This window comes from Tenrec ecaudatus, chromosome 9, assembly GCF_050624435.1.
Source record: "Tenrec ecaudatus isolate mTenEca1 chromosome 9, mTenEca1.hap1, whole genome shotgun sequence".
Classification (NCBI taxonomy): Eukaryota; Metazoa; Chordata; class Mammalia; order Afrosoricida; family Tenrecidae; genus Tenrec; species Tenrec ecaudatus.
Genome location: NC_134538.1, coordinates 91,447,916 through 91,465,985, shown reverse-complemented (window position 1 = coordinate 91,465,985; position 18,070 = coordinate 91,447,916). Strand labels below are relative to the sequence as shown.

Genomic DNA, 18,070 nt, shown 5'->3' with positions numbered 1-18,070 from the left:
GCAGCTACCTTGGACATATTGTCAAGAGAAACTAGCTCCCGAAGATATCGTGCTTGATAAAGAAGCGGGGCACCAACAAGGAGGAAGGCCCTCACCCAGAAGGAGTGACGCCATGGCTCCAACAATGGGCTCAAACACAAGAACAGTTGTGAGAATAGGGCAGGACGGGGCAGGATTTCATTCTTGAGTGGATGGCACCTAGCCCCCACCACCCCCGCCCCCACTCCCACCTGTCAATGTTCTGCTATAATCACTTTTGAATTGTCATCAGCAGAACTTTACTGCATGTGATATCGATAACATTGTTAGGGAAAGGAGCCAAATGATAGCTATTGTTTGGTGACTGTTGCATCACTTTTTTTGGGTCACAAATAAGAATCTATTCCAGCCCATTGCACAAGTTTATTGGCATGGACTAGTGAGTGCTTCCAGTGTGCCCCCCCCCATCTTTTTTTTTTTTTTTTAATCAAGAGTCCTAGCAGGGCTGTCAGGAGCATTGGACTGCAAGGTCTGTAATTTAAACCCACTATTTGCTCCTTTGGGAAAAGAGGAGACTATTTACTCTTGTAAAGAGTTACAGTCTTGCAAACCCAATAGACATATAGTTATACTAATGTAGGAGCATGGATGCTGTTCTATCACATACAGGACTGTGTTTCAAGATAGATCTTGAAGTGTTCATTTTGATCATGAATGTGATGTTATTCCTCTTGAATTGGTCATCCCTATCATTGCAGATCATCTAACGGCTGATACAATACGGCCAATACTAAGTTCATGTGCCTTCACTCATGCCTAGGATATTGATCTTTATGTATTCTATTTAATTTTTTACAACTTCCAATTTTCCTAGCTTCATACTTTGAATATTATAGATTTTAATTATTAATAGATGTTTGCAACCCTTTAGTGGTAGTTACATAATCTGTTGTCAATTTGAGACTTAAAAGTGAAGGGGTGGTGGAATCTAGCCTGTCAATCAGGTCTCAGCTTGATGACCACATTTGGAGGCACCATGGAGATAAATAGGTGGCTGGAGGTAGGACACAGGCTCACTCCCTGTGAGACATTCCTGCCACCTAGACACATAGAGCTACACTAGAGCCCTAGAGTTGAAAGATCCTCATGGAGACCCCTGCCAGTGCTGAGATGCTTCCACTGCCACTGGATCCACAAGACTTTCCACCCACTGGCCTGTGATCTTCCTGAATTCAGCATCATTGGATGTGTTGCATGAGTCTGAAGAGGAATTTATACATTGGTATCGGCTGTATGGGCTCATATTGGACTTATGGACTTGATCTGAACAGGACTGGGATGTTTTCTGAATATTCAATTGCTCTTGTAAATAAAGCTCTTTCTTACACATATATGAGTGCCTATAAATTTGTTTCTCTAGTCTACCCGGACCAAAACGCTTCTTTTCTTATTTTGAGTTGTATCTTAGCAGAACATTAGCAAATGAATGTCCTGAAAGTTTTGCTCCATTTGTGTCATGAAGGCCCACTCTATTTGGAGGACGCAGCTCTTCTCCAGTTTTATTTTGATTCCCTTTTGACCTGGAAGGAGTCCTGGTGATATAGTGGTTATGTGTTGGGCTGTGATCCCTAAGATCAGCAGTTTGAAACAGCAGCTGTTCCATGGGGAAAAGATGAGGCTTTCTACTCCCATAAAGAGTTAAAGTCTCAGAAACTCACAGGGGGCAGTTCTGCCCTGTCCTACAGGGTTGCTATAGGCTGTCATTGACTCGAAGGCAGTGAGTTTGCTTTGGTTTTCCCACCTGAAAGATCCTTTAGGTACTACATCAGACAACATTCTGCTGCTGTCCTTCAGATTTTCAGTGACCAATCCCTCAGAAGTGGATAGATTATTCCTCCTTCCTAGTCTGGAAGCTACCATGAAACCTGCTCAACAGGTTTGCCCCTTCTTGTTCTTGGAACACCTGAGGCAGTCCTTCCAGGATTTAGCAAAATGCAAGTCACCGCAGCACCACAAACTAACATTTATTGAGCTTGTATCTTTGTCAGACACCGTGCAAAACACTTAATGTACTGTTATTAGCTTGATCTCTGAGGAATCTAAGCATGCAATTGTCATTTTCATTAAAAAAAGTTTATGGTGATTTTGGAGATTTACATAGCAAATTATGCTTCCATTGAACAATTTCTGTACATATTATTCCATTTCTATACAATTCTAATTATTTCCATTCTGGTTGATCTGCTTCCATTAATCCATTAATTAGTCTTAGCAGACAAGTTCATTCCTGGAGTCTTTGGATTCCTCCTTTCCTTTGTTATAGATGCACAGCCTTTAAGACCTTAGATGGTAATCACCAAACAAGTGTGTCTTTATAAACTATTTACACCAATCAACAAGATCCATTTCTTTTTAAAAAAACATTAATCATTTTACTGGGGGCTCTTACAAATCTTATAAAAATCCATCATTCAATTGTACTAGGCACACTTAGTATTAATACTGAATAGTATTAGGTACATATGTTGGCATCAACAAAGATGCATTTCTACCGTACACAATAAAGTTACATTGAATTAGCAGAGGGGAAGGTAATGCCATTTACCCTGTAAATACAGTTTTTACTTATGGAGAAATAAAGGTTTATAAATTGAAATTCAAGGCTGGAAGAAAAACCTTGGCTTGCGTATTATTTAGCATGCATGTACTTACAACGTTTATTTATATGCTCTTCCTGTAATAATAATGTCTTTCTGACTTGACAAGATTCCCAACTGTAGTACCTGTTTCCTGAGATGAGAATATTTTATTCTCTCCCTTTACTCTTTGACATATTTCTTTTCTGTAATGTTTTCCCTTATTGCACTCCTTCTTTTAAATCTTTCAGTTTCTTTTTCTTCGTTCATGCCTTCCTTCGTTTGGTCATTCATTCATTCATCAAGCAAGACTGGGTGCGGCCTTTTAAAACGTCATTCAAAACGGTGCCACGTCTTCTGCCGGGGGCAAGAACCAAGAGGTGTTGTCACATTTCTCCCTGCCAGCGTGGATCCAGGAGGAGCTCCGCCCTTTTCCTCCTCACCTGCACCCTGGGAGGCAGCGCCCAGGGCGCTGACAAACACACAGGCCTCCCTCAGGTCCCCTCCCTCTGGTCCCCTCGCTCTGGTCCCCTCCCTCTGGCCCCAGGGTCGCCCCGCCCCTCCCGAATCCTGGTTGGCTAGGCAGAATTATTTGCATATTCCTACCTTTGTTCCCTACCGACAGCCAATCAGCGCCCGGGCATCGACACTGGCGTGCTGGGCGGGGCTCGGTCTCCGGCTCCGGCTCCGGCTCGGGCTCCGGCTCCGGCTCCGGCTCCGGCTGCGGCGGTCGCAGGTTCCGGAGTGGTCCGAGCCGCGGCCGGCGCGCCGCGCACTGCAGCCCGGGCAACCGCGCTCCAGCCCCACGCCCACACCCGCGCCGCACTGCCGCCTCGCCGCGCCAGGCCCCGAGCAAAGACAAAGAGGCTGCCCGCGAGCTCCGCGCCATTGCCGAATTTACCTGCAGCTGCCTGGGACCCCAGCCGCCACCATGGTTTGCGGGGGCTTCGCGTGTTCCAAGAACTGCCTGTGCGCCCTCAACCTGCTGTACACCGTGAGTACCGGGGCCCGCCGCTGCCCCGCCCGGAGCCTTTGCACCTGCTGGAGGGCCCTGGCCTCCCGAGCCCCGCGCCCCGCGCCCGCCGCCCACGCCCCGCGCCCCCGGGACCGGGAGCCGCCGCTTGTCGCATTCTGCTCCGCCCCGCCCCCTCGCCCCTGGCCCGGCGGTTCGGGGGTTAGCCCGGACTGTCGCTCGCTCGCCACCCGGCCCTTCGCTGCTTCTACGCGCTGATCCAAACCCTGGCAGGGCTTGCTGGGGGCTGCGGGCCGCCGGGTGTTGGGTGACCGACGTGCAGAATAGCCGGGTCTGAAACCCACCCGGCGGCATGTGGTTGGTGTGGGCCTGGGTTCGTTAGCTTCTACGCGCCCTTGTGATTTTAATTGAAGCCACCGAATAGGTTCACAGGATTTCCGGTGCTTCCTTTAGTTTGTTTCGTGCTTACAGAAAGGGATATTTTAAATATATGCATATACTTAAAATATAATATATATATTAAATACATATATTTCACCCCCCATAGTTCTGCTCCTATTTGATGCTTTCTCCATGTGTTGTACTGCCCCCCACCCCTTAGCAGTACCTTAACTCTTTTTAAGCTAAGCCCAGTAAATAAGCAAGCAGCCTCCACCCAAGTCCTTTCTTCAACTCCCTGCCTACTTGCTGCTCTTAATTTTGACGCCGCCGGCTGGCTTTGTGGCTTCGCAGGCGCGGATCTGGGTGAACAGGAGGGTGGGGAGGACCAGTTGACATTCACGGATTTTCTTTCACGCCCCAGGTTTTTCATACATGATTTGAGGTTGTCATTCTGACAACCGTTTGAGGGAAGGCGCATGATCTAAATTATATATATACAAGGCACCAAATCTAAAGGGATTTAAATTAAGTTTACGTAGCTGGTAGGTGGCAAGCCAGGAGTAGAACCCAGACTTCGGAATCCAGATCATTCTACAGGGCACGGAAGAAACTTCCCTCCATGCCTTGCTCCCTTCTATAAATACACCTGGCCTCTGCAGACACCCACCCTGAAAACAAACCAAGCTCTCCTGCATTAGCAGAGACCTGAGCCGTCTGTGTAAGCTTAGGTTACATCCCATGGAATGGAGAGGCAGCTTGTGGTCAACAAGGGGGCGGGGGTGGGGGGGTATGCGTGCGCGCGCGCGCGGCATGGGAGGGTGGAGGCAGTGTGGGGGGAAAGGTAAAATGGTTCATTTTACCATTACTGTGCCCTCGTATGGGAGCCTGCTGGCAAAGCTTTGAAGCTAGGTAGGCACTTAGCAGGAATCTATTCCACAGGGTCACTAATGACAGAGTGTGCTAAAAAATGTATTTCTGGAGCACTGGGTGATACTTTGTAATTGGCGAGCTCTATCACATTTCAGATTCAAATCCACCTTTATTTCATTGAGGTACACTTATCACATTGATTAAGTACATGCTGACCATTCTCTTTTATTAGCATGAATGGCCTGGTTAGAACGTCACATTCCCTATGGAGCCACCCCCTCTCCTCCATCAATGATTTCATCACCCTTTGACCAGGCACTTCATATGAGTTAGAATCGACTCTCTGGTGGTGTTTCACTAGACACTTCATGGTAGTGTCTGCTCACACAGTTAAATGTTCTGCTTTGCTGCTTTATGTGACTAACATAAACAATAAACAATTAATGTCTATAATCTACAGATCGCTATAGAATGAATATATATATATATATATATATATCGCCTTCGTGGTGTAGTGGTTACCCACTGGGCTGCTAACAAAGAGGTCAGCAGTTTGAAACACCAGCTGCTCCATGGGAGAAAGATGAAGCTTTCTACTCTTTTAAAGAGCTTTCTACTCTTGGAAACCCACAGAGACAGTTCTGCCCTGACCTTTAGTGTCGCATGAGTCAAGATTGCCTCCATGGCAGTGAGTTTGGTTTTGAATCTTCACCATATATGTGTTTTTCATGTATATGTACATATATGTATGTGTATAGGTATATATACACATGCATAGATACTTAAAGCAAGTTATTTTAGAAATTGGGTTCTACTGCCTTCAAGGCATCATTTCTAGATGTATTTACTATGCTTCAGAAGGAGGAGAGGGAAAAGTGATTCTAATAGGACATATTAGGAATAATTCATAATATATTATAAATTATTGTTCTTCAAAGTGTATCCTATTGATTTTTAACAGTTCTGCAGTTAAACAATTAAGATTCATGGACCTTTAAAATGGTATCCTTCAAATCCTAGATTTTTTTAGACCCTAAGCCTGTCACAGTGCCTACTTGCTTATTGTACATCGTGAACAGACAAATAGGAACAGACTCAGCAGTTTAAATTTGGAGGCACATTTCAGGTGAAAGATGGATCAGATCTTACATATGCTGAAAATATACCATGACTATTACCATACATGAAAATGGACTTCTGTCTTCTTTGGCCACTCGTTTCCCGTTTCAAGATGGGAATTGTGGTGAGATGGTTGCAGACAGTATTGAAGCTCTGGACAGAGGTGTCATTTCTTTTTAAGGTATGAACAGGAGGACTTGTTAAAAATACCTGTCCTACTTTTGGCACTGTCTCTAAAGGGTGCTCTGGGGCCTTAGGCATGTGCCATTATTGCTAAAAGGTTACGTAAAACAAGGATAAGGATTGTATTTGGAAGTGATATATGTAGAGGCTGGGCCTTTGCTTAAAGATCTTTACTGTTCTATTGGAGTATTTTCCTGAGAAATGAAAGTTTTCACCAGTTTAACTTCAAAGTCAAGTGGCCTTCCCAATGAACTGCATATTACCACTAGATTTACATCTGTCCAGGAAGCATGTTGCTGAAACAGGTTGGAAGGAACATCATCAAACTTGTCATGAGCATTATCACTAGGCCAAAGTTTAACAGTTGATTTATTTGTTGTTGTTTGAACATTTGGCTGTTTTATCAGGAGGAATTTCAGAACTGTATAGTCTTTAAATTAATGTAGAATACACAAACCTCTTCCCCCCCCCCCCCAACAAACCATTTTCAATATGGGCAGCAACAGACTCTTTGTCCACCTTCATGTGCTAGAATAAAGAGGGATTTGCCCCAGACGAAACCAAAACCAACCAGACCTCACTGCCACTGAGTCAGTTCTGACTCACAGTGAGTCTCTAGGACAGGGGAGAACTGCCCCTGTGAGTTTCCCAGACTGTAATTCTTTACAGGAGCAGAGAGCCTGGTCTTTCTCCTGCAGCTGCAGGACGGCTGGTGGTTTCAAGCAGCTGACCTTGAGTTTAGAAGTCCAAGCCACAACCACCGCACCTGTAGATAAAGACTATTGAGTGCCTAAGTTACAAGGAACTTGGTTCTGAGAATGAACCAGAGATAGTTTTAAAATCAGTATGCCTTAATGAAGCATGAGCCTGATTTAGCTAATAAGCACTTGACATGCACTTTACAGAAAACTGTAAGGAAAGTTAAAATGTGTCAAGCCAAATGCGTGCCCTGTGAAGCCAGCATCTGCTTGGCAGACCTGAGGTGGGAAAGCTAAGTGCTATATCAGGAAAGAACTGACTGCAAGTGCTATAAGAATTTTGAACTGGGACAGGTATTCTGTTTATAAGTAACAGAAGTTGAAGGAATAAAGGAGGAATGACTGAATTCAGGAAATGCAGAAATATGAGTCTTTAATATCAGCTACTATGAGAATTATGAATTAAAACTATTTTAGGATATCTGCCCATGTTTCTCTGCAATAAATAATTTAGATAGAAAATATATTGACAAATAATGAAAAACAACTTAAACATTTTTTTCTTAGTGATTTTAGGAAATATGGAATACCTTTTGGAAGCAAATCACCTGGTTTGTCTTCCACTCTTGGTTGGGTTTGAACTCCCAGCCTTTTAGATTGTAGTTCAGCCAGAAAGTGTGCCCCCCAGGGTCTTGAGATTTAGCTTTGGACCCACCTGTCAAATTATCAGAGTTTCAACCAGTGTCTTCATATATACATTAGTAATGGTAGTTTTCCCTCTTTCCTCATGGGACTGTAATGCAGATGAAACAAAACAGTCGGTATCAATGCATTGGATCCACTACAATGAAAAGTTAAATTGTTGAAGCATCAAGTGGAAAAAGTTGTATTTTAAACCTCTGAATTACAAAACTGCACATTATAATGTTAATGTTTTGAGCCTATTGCATTTCTAACACCCACTTCTATAGCGTCAGCAAGCTTTTCCTTTTTTTCCGCTAAAAAAGAAAATTTAATACTTGTAGGAAAAATGATTGTGGTCTGATAAGTGTAAGTTTGGAATAATTTACCTGTGTTATTGTTCTAATCTGGTCATGGAAGTGCTGGGAAACTGATCCCCCACCCCCGCCCCGGATGTCTCAATTCCAAGGGATAAGTAAAAACTATTATTTCAGCCAAAGGAAAATCATTTAACAGGAATTTTTCAGATTATTGCAATTACCCTTTTTCAAAATTTGGATCATAATTTTTCAAATTATTAAGATTTAGTAGTTTAATGTATGATTACACTTGTATTTTTCTGGCCTAGTTCAAACTACTGAGTGAATTTAAAATATTTAAGTGGCTGCTGAATATTGAATTGAGACCTATTCAGTAGTTACAGAACTTTGTGTTTTCACATGATTCTGCAATGCTGATATCTTTATTCTCCTTTAGTGATAATTGTATTCTTAAGATTTTTCAATTTCTAGATGATGCAACTGTGTCTTCATTTCTTTTAAGACTTGATAAATGTTCTTTAAAGAAAAAGATCTTTCAACTTTTGATTTAAAAATATGCTTGCAAAAATGTGTCACTTCATATTATTTCTCACCTGGAGTTAGCTTATTAATGTTCACAAAGTTTAACAGCATAGAAAATAGAAAAAGCATTTCCAAAGGGAGAAGTAGTGGATTTTGGGGAAAATTTTTTAGTAATGAATGTCCTTTATTCCATACTTTAAACAGTGGTTTTCAACCTTCCTCAGAAATCTTTGAAGCACCCGTGTATATGTACAAATAAAAAGTGTAAAGATTTTCACATTGACATCTTGAGTAATGCTGTTTTTCCTTCAGTTATCCAAGAAACTAGGTTCTAAAGCAGTGGTTCTCAACCTTCCTAATGCCGTGACCCTTTAATACAGTCCCTCATGTTGTAGTGACCAACCCCAACCATAACATTATTTTTACTACTTTATAACTATAATTTTGCTACTGTTATGAATTGGGTGACCCCTGTGAAAGGGTCGTTCGACCACCAAAGGGGTCACAACCCACAGGTTGAGAGTCGCTGCTTGAAAACCATGATCAGAACATCTCAGGGACTTGACTTCATTTATGTACAGTTGTTTTTTTTTTACTACTTTTACTATATAATATTTTATTTTGGTGACAGCATAGCAATATAGGTTTCTATTTCATTGTTTCTATTACCCTTTACTCAGTGATTTTGGTTTCATGTTTCATAATGTATAACTTTTAAATTCTTTTTTTTTTGTCTCCCCCCTCCCGCAACTTTTAAATTCTTAGGAGGCTTTCTCTAGCTATCCCCATGAAAATAGGCTCCCTATAGCAAGTCCAGTAAGCACACTGGAGTTCAGGGGGAGGGCCTGCTGGAGTTGGAATTCAGGGAGCCGCTGCCTTGTGGAAAGGCACTTGAAGAGTTAGAACCAATAAAATCCCCGAGTGGTGACGTGTAGATTGAGCAAGCCGAGCTCCTGCTAGAAGACTGGCAGACACGGAAGAACCATTAAAGGCGCCTCAGAAGAAGTGACTTGTCACTTCGGAGGAAAATCGGAACTACGGGTAGATGTCCTGTAAGGTGAAGGGCTTGGACCTCAGGATCAAGTGGTTCGAATGAGAAAGCTGAGCCTTGTAGGCGTCATTGGGAAAGCAGTCACCATTTTGGTTTTCTTGGGGCAGACTATAAGCCTCTAACAGTGAGGACAGTGTCCCAGTTTTCCTGACTCCCTCAGTGCCAGCGACATTGACATCTGATCAATGATGCATTTAATTCATTGACCGAAGGAGTCAGATGCTGCCGCTGGCTTACTGCTTGTCTCCCAGAACTGCCCCGGAGAAGGAAGGCGTAGGTGTGGATTGGAACTTTGTTTGGCTGTGCATGCCACTTGGAAATGACAGGTCAGGGTCCCTTACATTTGATTCCCTTGCATAATTTCTTGCCAAGTGAGAGTCTATTCTATAAATTTTGTGTCTAGATAAGTATAAAAGAAATCTGCTTGTTACTGTGGAAAAGGGAAATATTTGTCCAGAGCACTTGAGACGTCCTTTTGTCATTTGGAGAATGAGAGTAATAGAACTGAGATTTTCGTTACAACATTAACTTGTTAACTGTCTGGATATTTAGCAATATCTAGATTGTTTATGGAATTTAACCTTTTCTATCCAGATGCTTGGCATCATTGAAACACATGATGATTCATCTCGGAACTGTTCTTCAGATTTCTACTTCATGTCAAAGTTCAAGAGAGTTGAGTGTTCAGGCGTAGTTCTTCATGACAAATGTCAAAGTGTTTAGAGAAAGGCAGGCCAGTTAGGAGACAGGATTAAGAGGAAGATAATTTGGCATCTTTGTTCTTTTCCAGCCACCTCGGGATGCTGTATTATATTTTGGTGACTTAGACATTGGGCTGCTAACTGCAAGGTCTGCAGTTCAAGTCCACCAGCTGCTCTTCCACGGGAGAAAGCTGAGGCTGTCTGCTCCTGTACAGATTCACAGTCTGGGGAAACCCTCGATAGGTTTGTGAGTGTTGGCATCAGCTTGATGGCCTTGGGTTTGTTTGTTTCTTTTTTCCTGTAGATGGTTGGGCTCTGCTACCATCATTCTTGTGCTAGTGCTTTCAAAAAACCTAGCATTTGAAAAATTCTATCTCCAACCTAGCATTTTCAACCTGGATTCCTCTTTCATTAGTCAAATGTTATAGCTTGCTGTGCCAAAGAGACGCCCCTTCTCATGACCCCTGTATCAGCGTTAGAGACCCTGCTGGCAGCCATTAGTCAACTTGAGTTTTGTGTGTGTGCTGCTGGTGGGTAGAAGTGGGCAGAGGGGCACTCTCATTAAGAGTCTGTCAAGAAACACTGCTGGTGGGTTCCAAAAGCAATGTACATTGGAACTTTGGGGCATTCACAGAAAGATGGAATTAAAAGGGAATGTATTTTTCCATGAACTTTTAAAAGCCCCCGTGTGTATCATTCACCCTCTGGGTAGCAGAGGGATGCTAATTCTGAATTTTAGGAGTCATTATTGTTGCTAGGTGCTGTCGAGTCATCTCTGACTCATCAACCCTACGTACTACAGAATGAAACACTGTCCGCTTCCATGCCATCCTCACACTTGTTCTTACGTTGGTGCCCATGGCTGCGTCTGCTGTGTCACCCCATCTTGCAGGAGGTCTTCCTTTTGCTCACTGCCCCGCCACTGTACCAAGCGTGGTGTTCTTGTACAGGGACAAATGGCCAGAGCATGCGAGTCGAAGTCTTGGCATCTTTGCCTCTAAGGAGTATTCTGACTGTACTTCTTCCATGACAGATGTTTGTTCTTTTGTCAGTCCATCGGACTTCCAATATTCTTTGCCAGCACTGTCATTCAAATGCCTCAATTCTTGTTTGATCTTCCAGCATTTCCTTTATCATTTGAAAAGCTTGGGTTTGACAGTTCAACACTCACTGCGCTACGCTGTAAAGGGACATTAGTATACGCAGCAACAAGATGAGTAATGCTGCATATATCCGTCCAAAAGTACATACACACGCTATTTTGCAAGTAGAATTCTTGCTACTCAGCTCAAGGCAATACTCTGTGTGCTTGTGTATGTTGTAGCTGTACATGACAAAATTTCTGGGATAAGTTAAAGAAAAGGGAAAAAAAGATCAGCTGTAGTTGAGATCCCATTGTCCCCTAACCTAGCAACCTTCTCTCCATGCTCATCAGGTGCTGCTCCTGTGCGAGCCGGCAGTGCTACTGCCTCCCTTTGGGACTGAATTAAGGAAGCCTACCAGAAGCAGACACTGCTCTAATCTTGATTTGGTGTGCTTTTTTGTCTTTCTTGGTGTGCTGTTTTAATCATAATGCATAGGCGATTTGCTTTTCTGTGTTTTAAAGAGAAAACAGGAAAGGTTGAGTTTCCTGGCTCATAAAAACATTGTTGTTAATGAGTTAACCGATCCACAACCTGTTTTTATCAGCCTCCTGTCTCCTGAAGGAAGGAAACTATTTGTCATAGGTCTAAATTTACTTTCTATTACAATTGCTTTCATACGGGAGTGTATTGTTATTATAATGGAACAAAGAATTCCCGCAGTTCCTTTGTCTGCCAGTGTAGGCTTTTAAATTATGCTATTAGAATTCATTTTACTTGAATCAATTTTTAGATTACTAGTTTAGAAGATTTCATCTAATTCCATTCTCTTGAAAATAACAAATCATCTATAACACAATTAATCATGACTTGGAAATAAATTGTATTTAATTATCTCTTTTAAAAGGCTCTTTTTGTTGTTGTTAAAAGTTAACGCAAACATTGGCAATGAAATCTAATTGAAGGCATATTAAAATAAATCTGAATTTCTTTGTTCTTAAAAGTTTGTTTCTCAAAGTTAAAATGTGTAACCTGTCACCAAAAGACAAATGTTATATGAGACCACTGTTAGAAAAGGGTGTGGGTGGGGCAAAATAAGGGGTTTTCATATCAAAGGGAAAGGCTTTAGAGTTTGCCAAGGGGAGGGTAAAAGAGAGAGTAGAGCAAGAGTCCGCATACCACAGCTTGAGAGCCACGGACAGCTCTTTCGGTATGTACACGTGGCACTGAAGGAACAGTGAAAAAAATGTAAAGGCTATTTTTTCAGCTCATGGTGATTTCATTTGTTTGTTCCTAAAATAAATTTTTGGCTCTCGAATAATTTTTAAATTATTGTGAGGGACAAGCGTGGCTCTTCCAGCTCAAGATTTGCTGTCTCCTGGACCAGACTCTTGACAGCGCTAACAGAGGTGAAATGGACGCTCATGGTCCGGTCCCCAAGCAGGAATGAGGTTAAGGAGGGGATGAAGCTAGACTGTCAGGTAGTTTGATTAGTAGTTTAAACTAATTGGTCATCTGAAATGGGAACTTCTATCTAGTTGACATTAAAAGATTGTTAATAAGAAAAGTTCATTATGAATATTTGAGGGACTTGTGACAATACTGTGTTTAAAACACCTGTCACATAACTGAACCATTCAAATGCATTGTTTTTAGTTAAACCCCTAAATGATATTTTTGGGGAATTTGTTCCGCAACTGAGTTTAAGTTTGTTCAGTTTCACTGTTGTACTAATAGATGCAGCATTTGCGTGGGATCGGACAGTTACCTTCTGCTCCCGGGTGCACACCCCTTTTTGCTGGATAGTCCTTTTCCGTTCTAAATGGGGGCCTAGCAGAGGAGAGAGGGTGGCCAGCACCTGAAGTTGCACAGATGGGAATTAATACGGACCATTTGAAAGATGAACAGGTAGGTGGTTCTGATTTTTAGTAGTTGTTTGAAAAATAGTAGGAACTAAGGTAGGATAAGGAAAGCCAGACCAACTAGGGCGGGAAGTAAAGTGAAAGCAGTTAGAATTAATATCCTGGTGGAAACGAACAAAAGAGAACCCTGGTAGCGGAGTGATTAAGGGCTGGGCTGCTAACTGCAAGATCAGCAGTTTGCAACCACCAGCCACTCCAGGGGAGAGAGAGGCTGTGAAGAGTAACAGTCTCAGGAACCACAAGGGGAGTTCTGCCTTGTCCTATAGGCTTGAAATGGGTCAGGATTGATTTGATGGCCATGGTCCTAGTGACAAGAGGGAAGTCAACACTTTATGGCAAGTTTTTAATGAAGAGATCGCTTATATGCACAGCAAAGGCTATGGCAGATGTCTGTGCACCATTGTCTAGACTTAACAAAGGCCGGTGTTACACTGTCTCTCTGCCTTAGGTGTACAGGACAACCCCCTTCCCTCCATCCCCTCTCAAAAGTACTCATTGTCCCAATCTGTCATTCCCATGCAATGTTATAAATTTATGACAATGCCATGGATTAATCATCCATAAAATATATGCTATGGTTTTAGAGTTATGTATGGCATTATTTCAAACAAACAAACAAACAAAAACTTACTGCTGTTGAATCAATGCTGATACATGGTGACACCCCCTGTGGATTTCTGGGACTTTAACCCTTTACTGGAGTAGAAAGCCCAGTCTTTCCCCCATAAAGCTGCTGGCGGTTTGGAAAGTGTGGATCACAGCCCAGTGTGTAACCACTATGTTACCAGGGATCCATATTACTTTAGCACTTTTAAATGTTCATAAATATCAAGCCCTTTTCTTTGAATACTGTGCTTTATCCTGTACCCTGATTTGGAAAATTGTAGATCGAGTACATACACACGGATCTCAGCCGTACGTGCTGCACTGTGATCTCGTTACACTATGGATTCCCTCTGATGCTTTGTGAGGCTCAGTACACCGTTTTTTGTGTGTCATTAATAAGCCTGTGACAGAATTCTTGGGACATAGGTGTTCTCTCAGGTATTAATCTGGAGGCAGAATTATTGGGTGAGTAATAAACACACATTTGGAATTTTACAAAGTATTGTCAAAATCCTATAGTTCTAGATGCCTCACATCTTTGGTGTCTATTGGCTTTATTTTTGCCCATCTCATAGTGGATTTGAGATGGTAACTCTTTGTTGTAAGTTTTTGTGTTCCTGGCTTTTAAAGAGTAGTTTAATACCTTTCAGATGTTACTGGTCCTTTTTTATTCTATCATGTGGTCATTTTTCAGTTGTGCTTTTCCCCCCCCCTTTTAGAATAGATCTGTGGGGATTCTTTAATCGGAAATTGGTAATCTAGCTTTTTATTGCTCCTACTTATGCAAGAATCTCAATTCCACTTGTGATTTTGCCTGGTTTAATACTCATGCCCCTGGGGATTTTGGAACATTTTCTCTGTGCTCAGACATAGATTTAAATACAACGTTACAACATTCTGCAACGTTCTTAAGTATTTGTAGCAGGAAGTATTCTATGGTAACTTGGTTGCCCATGTTTTCAGAAACTTCGGTGACAGGCTTCACAATGGTCCCCCAGTGTGCTAATCCCTGGAATCTGAATGTATTGCCCGGCGATATGATGATATTAAGAATCTTGAGGTAGCAACATATCCCTGGGTAACCTGGGTAATCCTTATACAAGGGAGCAGGAGAGTCAGAGTCAGAAAAGGAGGTAGACTGATGGAAGCAAGAGTTATAGTGAGAACAGATGTGAAGGTGGTGCTACGTGCTGGCTTTGAAGAGGAAGGAAGAGCCCACAAGCCAAGGAATTTTACTACTTATAAAATTCTAGTAAAAAGCTAGATTACCAATTTACAAGGAAGAAAATGGCTCTGGAATTTGGGAATGCAAGGAAGAGGATGTTCCCCTGCTCTCCTGAATGAATATCACTGGGCTGATAACTTGATTTTAGCTTTGTGAGACCAGTCTTGGATTTCTGCCCTCCGGAACTGTAAGAAAATTAATTTGTGGAACTTCGTTCCATACCAATTGTGAGAATGACGCAAGACTGAACAGCATTTCATTCTGTTGTACCAGAGCCAGCTGGATGGCACCTAGCCACAAGAGCAACACCTTGTCACAGCAGTTACGGGGGACAGATAAACCCTCTGAAATTCAACAAGGGCTTCCTGATCGTAGTAATGGGGATAGAGAGAACATTGTAGCAGAGTTACAGCGAATTATCAAGAAAGCTACTGTTGAGGGAAAACCTCCTGTCTCTGGTCTCTCCGAGCATTTCTTGGTTGCTGGCAGCACAATCTTACTCCAGCTTCATAGGGCTGTGAGTTATATTGGTTGTGTTGGGGCCCACGCCCCTCCACTCTGCCCCCATGTTAACTTAACACATGACATTCGCAGCGGTGCTGTGTCCAGGCAAGGCCTCATTCACAGGTACTGAAGTTAAGGACTTAACACATCTGGGCATACAATTCAATACAAATGCTCCGCCATGGAGTTGATTCCTACTCATAGTAACCCTGTAGGATGGATCTCGAGCTGTCCTTGTGGGTTTCTGAGACTGCAATTCTTTGGGGAGTAGAAAGCCTTATCTTTCTCCTGCAGAGTGGCTCCGGGTTTCAAACTGTCGATCTCGTGGTCAGCAGCCCCTTGTAGCTCCTGTGCCAGGGCTCCCTCTGCAGCCCATGGTACTTTCGCAAAGAGCATCCTGCCCAGTCTGAGAACTAGAACGTTTTAGAAAAGTGAGAGTATGTTTTATTTGACCTCTCCAATGGTAGACATTATTTCCTAAAGGAGACATGCTTCTCATGACTAAAGAACCCAGGGCAGCTGAGTGGGCAGGGAGGAATTCTCAGTTTGCTGAAACTGATGTTGGCTTAGGATTTGGTTTTCTGGGAGGGTACTGACAAAGACACCTGAACACTTCATGTCCTCTACTTGGTGTGACCAGCTGGACCAATAAACGTCATGATAAATAGGGAAATGGTTGAAGTTGTTGAGCATTTTATCATGCTTGGATCCACAATCAGTGCTCATGGAAGCACCAGTCGAAAGTTAAACCACACCTTGTATGTATTAGGTAAATCTGCTGCACAAGACTTCTTTGAAGTGTTGGAAAGCAAGTATGATACTTTGAGGACTAAGGTGTGCCTGACCCAAGCCATGGCAGTCTCCATTGCTTCATCTGCATGTGAACGTTGGGCACTGGAGAAGGAAGACCGGAGAAGAGTAGATGCATTTGGATCGTGGTGCTGGTGAAGACTGCTGAAAGTGCCATGGACTGGCCCATCCATATTGGAAGAAGTAAGGCCAGAGTGCACCTTACAGTGAGACTTCGTCTTACATATTTTGGATATCTTGTGAGGAGAAAACAGTCCCTGTAGGAGGACATCAAAGGGCAAGGAAAAGAGGAAGGTCCTTGACGAGATGGATTGACACAGTGTACATCCTCGGGTCTGGCTGGATTTGTAAGGTAGACTTGGGATCATGATAGTGCGGGAGGAAGCATTTAGGAACTAGAGGAAAGTAGTATGTTTCATCGTTGCTACACTGCACGCCGACTGGCTCGTCTCCTCCCCGCGCCCCCTCTCTAAGGGGGCTTGACGTTGTTAAATGGTTAAAGTGAACTCTTGTGGTACGTGGAAGTAACCTGACATTGAAATCTCAGTGTTCACAAGGCCTGTGTTGCGGAGCTCAGCCTTGCCGCTGCTGTCACTGCCTGGAGCCACCCCAGCAGTGTTGACTCGGGGCCACAGACCCAACAGACTGACTGTCGGGCGCTTGAAGACGCATTTTTGCCAGTTCTCATCTGTGGGGATTTCTTGTTGTAGGACATAAGTACATGCATATTTTTATTACAGTAAGAATTCTAGCCATCTAGTCAGGATGTCATATGAGTCCCAAAACAATTCTGTAATGATGCCCTTCCTTTGAATTTAATTGACCAGGGAAACCATAATCACTCTTTAGGACTTGGTCAATTACTCAGATGTGTTTGACATATGGAATAATCTCAGTATTTGGTACCAGGATGATGCTAAATGTCGTGCTCTCACTTTGAGATGGAGCGGCGGCTCCTGAACATGTCGCCCAGGCCTCCTTCCTGCACACCTCCCTCAGCTGCGTCCCCTTGTGAAAGAAAATGTGTAATCTGTGGCCATCACAGGGTCAGACAGCTCCTACCTTGTGAAGGAGCAGAGGCTTTTTCTTAACCAAAATAGCTTGAAGTTGTTAAAAAAGTTGTGAGTGAAAGTATTAAAATGGAAATGGATGCAAATAGACTGGCTGATAAAGGAACACTTGAGAAATTGAGAGACTAGACATTTCTGGGTGGCAAATTTTTGGGGGGGTTTCTTTTTTCAATTGGATTACTTTTTTATTGTATTCTTTTAATTATTTTATTAGGGGCTCATACAACTCATCACTATCTATACAAAAATCAATTGTGTAAAGCACATTTGTACATTCATTGCCCTCATCATTCTCAAAACATTTGCTCTCCACCTAAGCCCCTGGCATCAGCTCCTCATTTTTCCCTTCCCTCCCCGCTCCCCCCTCCCTCAGGAACTCTTGATAATTTATAAATTATTATTTTGTCATATCTTGCCTTGTCCAATGTCTCCCTTTACCCACTTTTCTGTTGTCCATCCCCCAGGGAGGAGGTCACATGTAGATCCGGGTAATCGGTTCCCCCTTTCCAACCCAGCCTCCCTCCAGCCTCCCAGTATTGCCACTCACACTACTGGTCCTGAAGGGATCATCTGCCCTGGATTCCCTGTGTTTCCAGTTCCTATCTATACCAGTATACATCCTCTGGTCCAGTAATATTTTTAAGGTAGAATTGGGATCATGATAGTGGGGGCGGGGGAGGAAGCATTTAGGAACTAGAGGAAAGTTGTATTTTCCATCGTTGCTACATCACACCCTG

The 18,070-nt window shown here is 42.9% G+C and overlaps 1 protein-coding gene across 1 annotated transcript in view; it reads left to right on the top strand.

The window, feature by feature from the left end:
* Positions 1-3,300: 3,300 nt before the first annotated feature.
* TSPAN13 (tetraspanin 13) overlaps positions 3,301-18,070 on the top strand; it is a 28,367-nt gene continuing 13,597 nt past the window's right edge. The window contains exon 1 of the mRNA XM_075558335.1: positions 3,301-3,609. Coding sequence (XP_075414450.1) covers positions 3,547-3,609 — 63 coding nt within the window. The 5' untranslated portion in view covers positions 3,301-3,546. The remainder of the gene's footprint in view (positions 3,610-18,070) is intronic.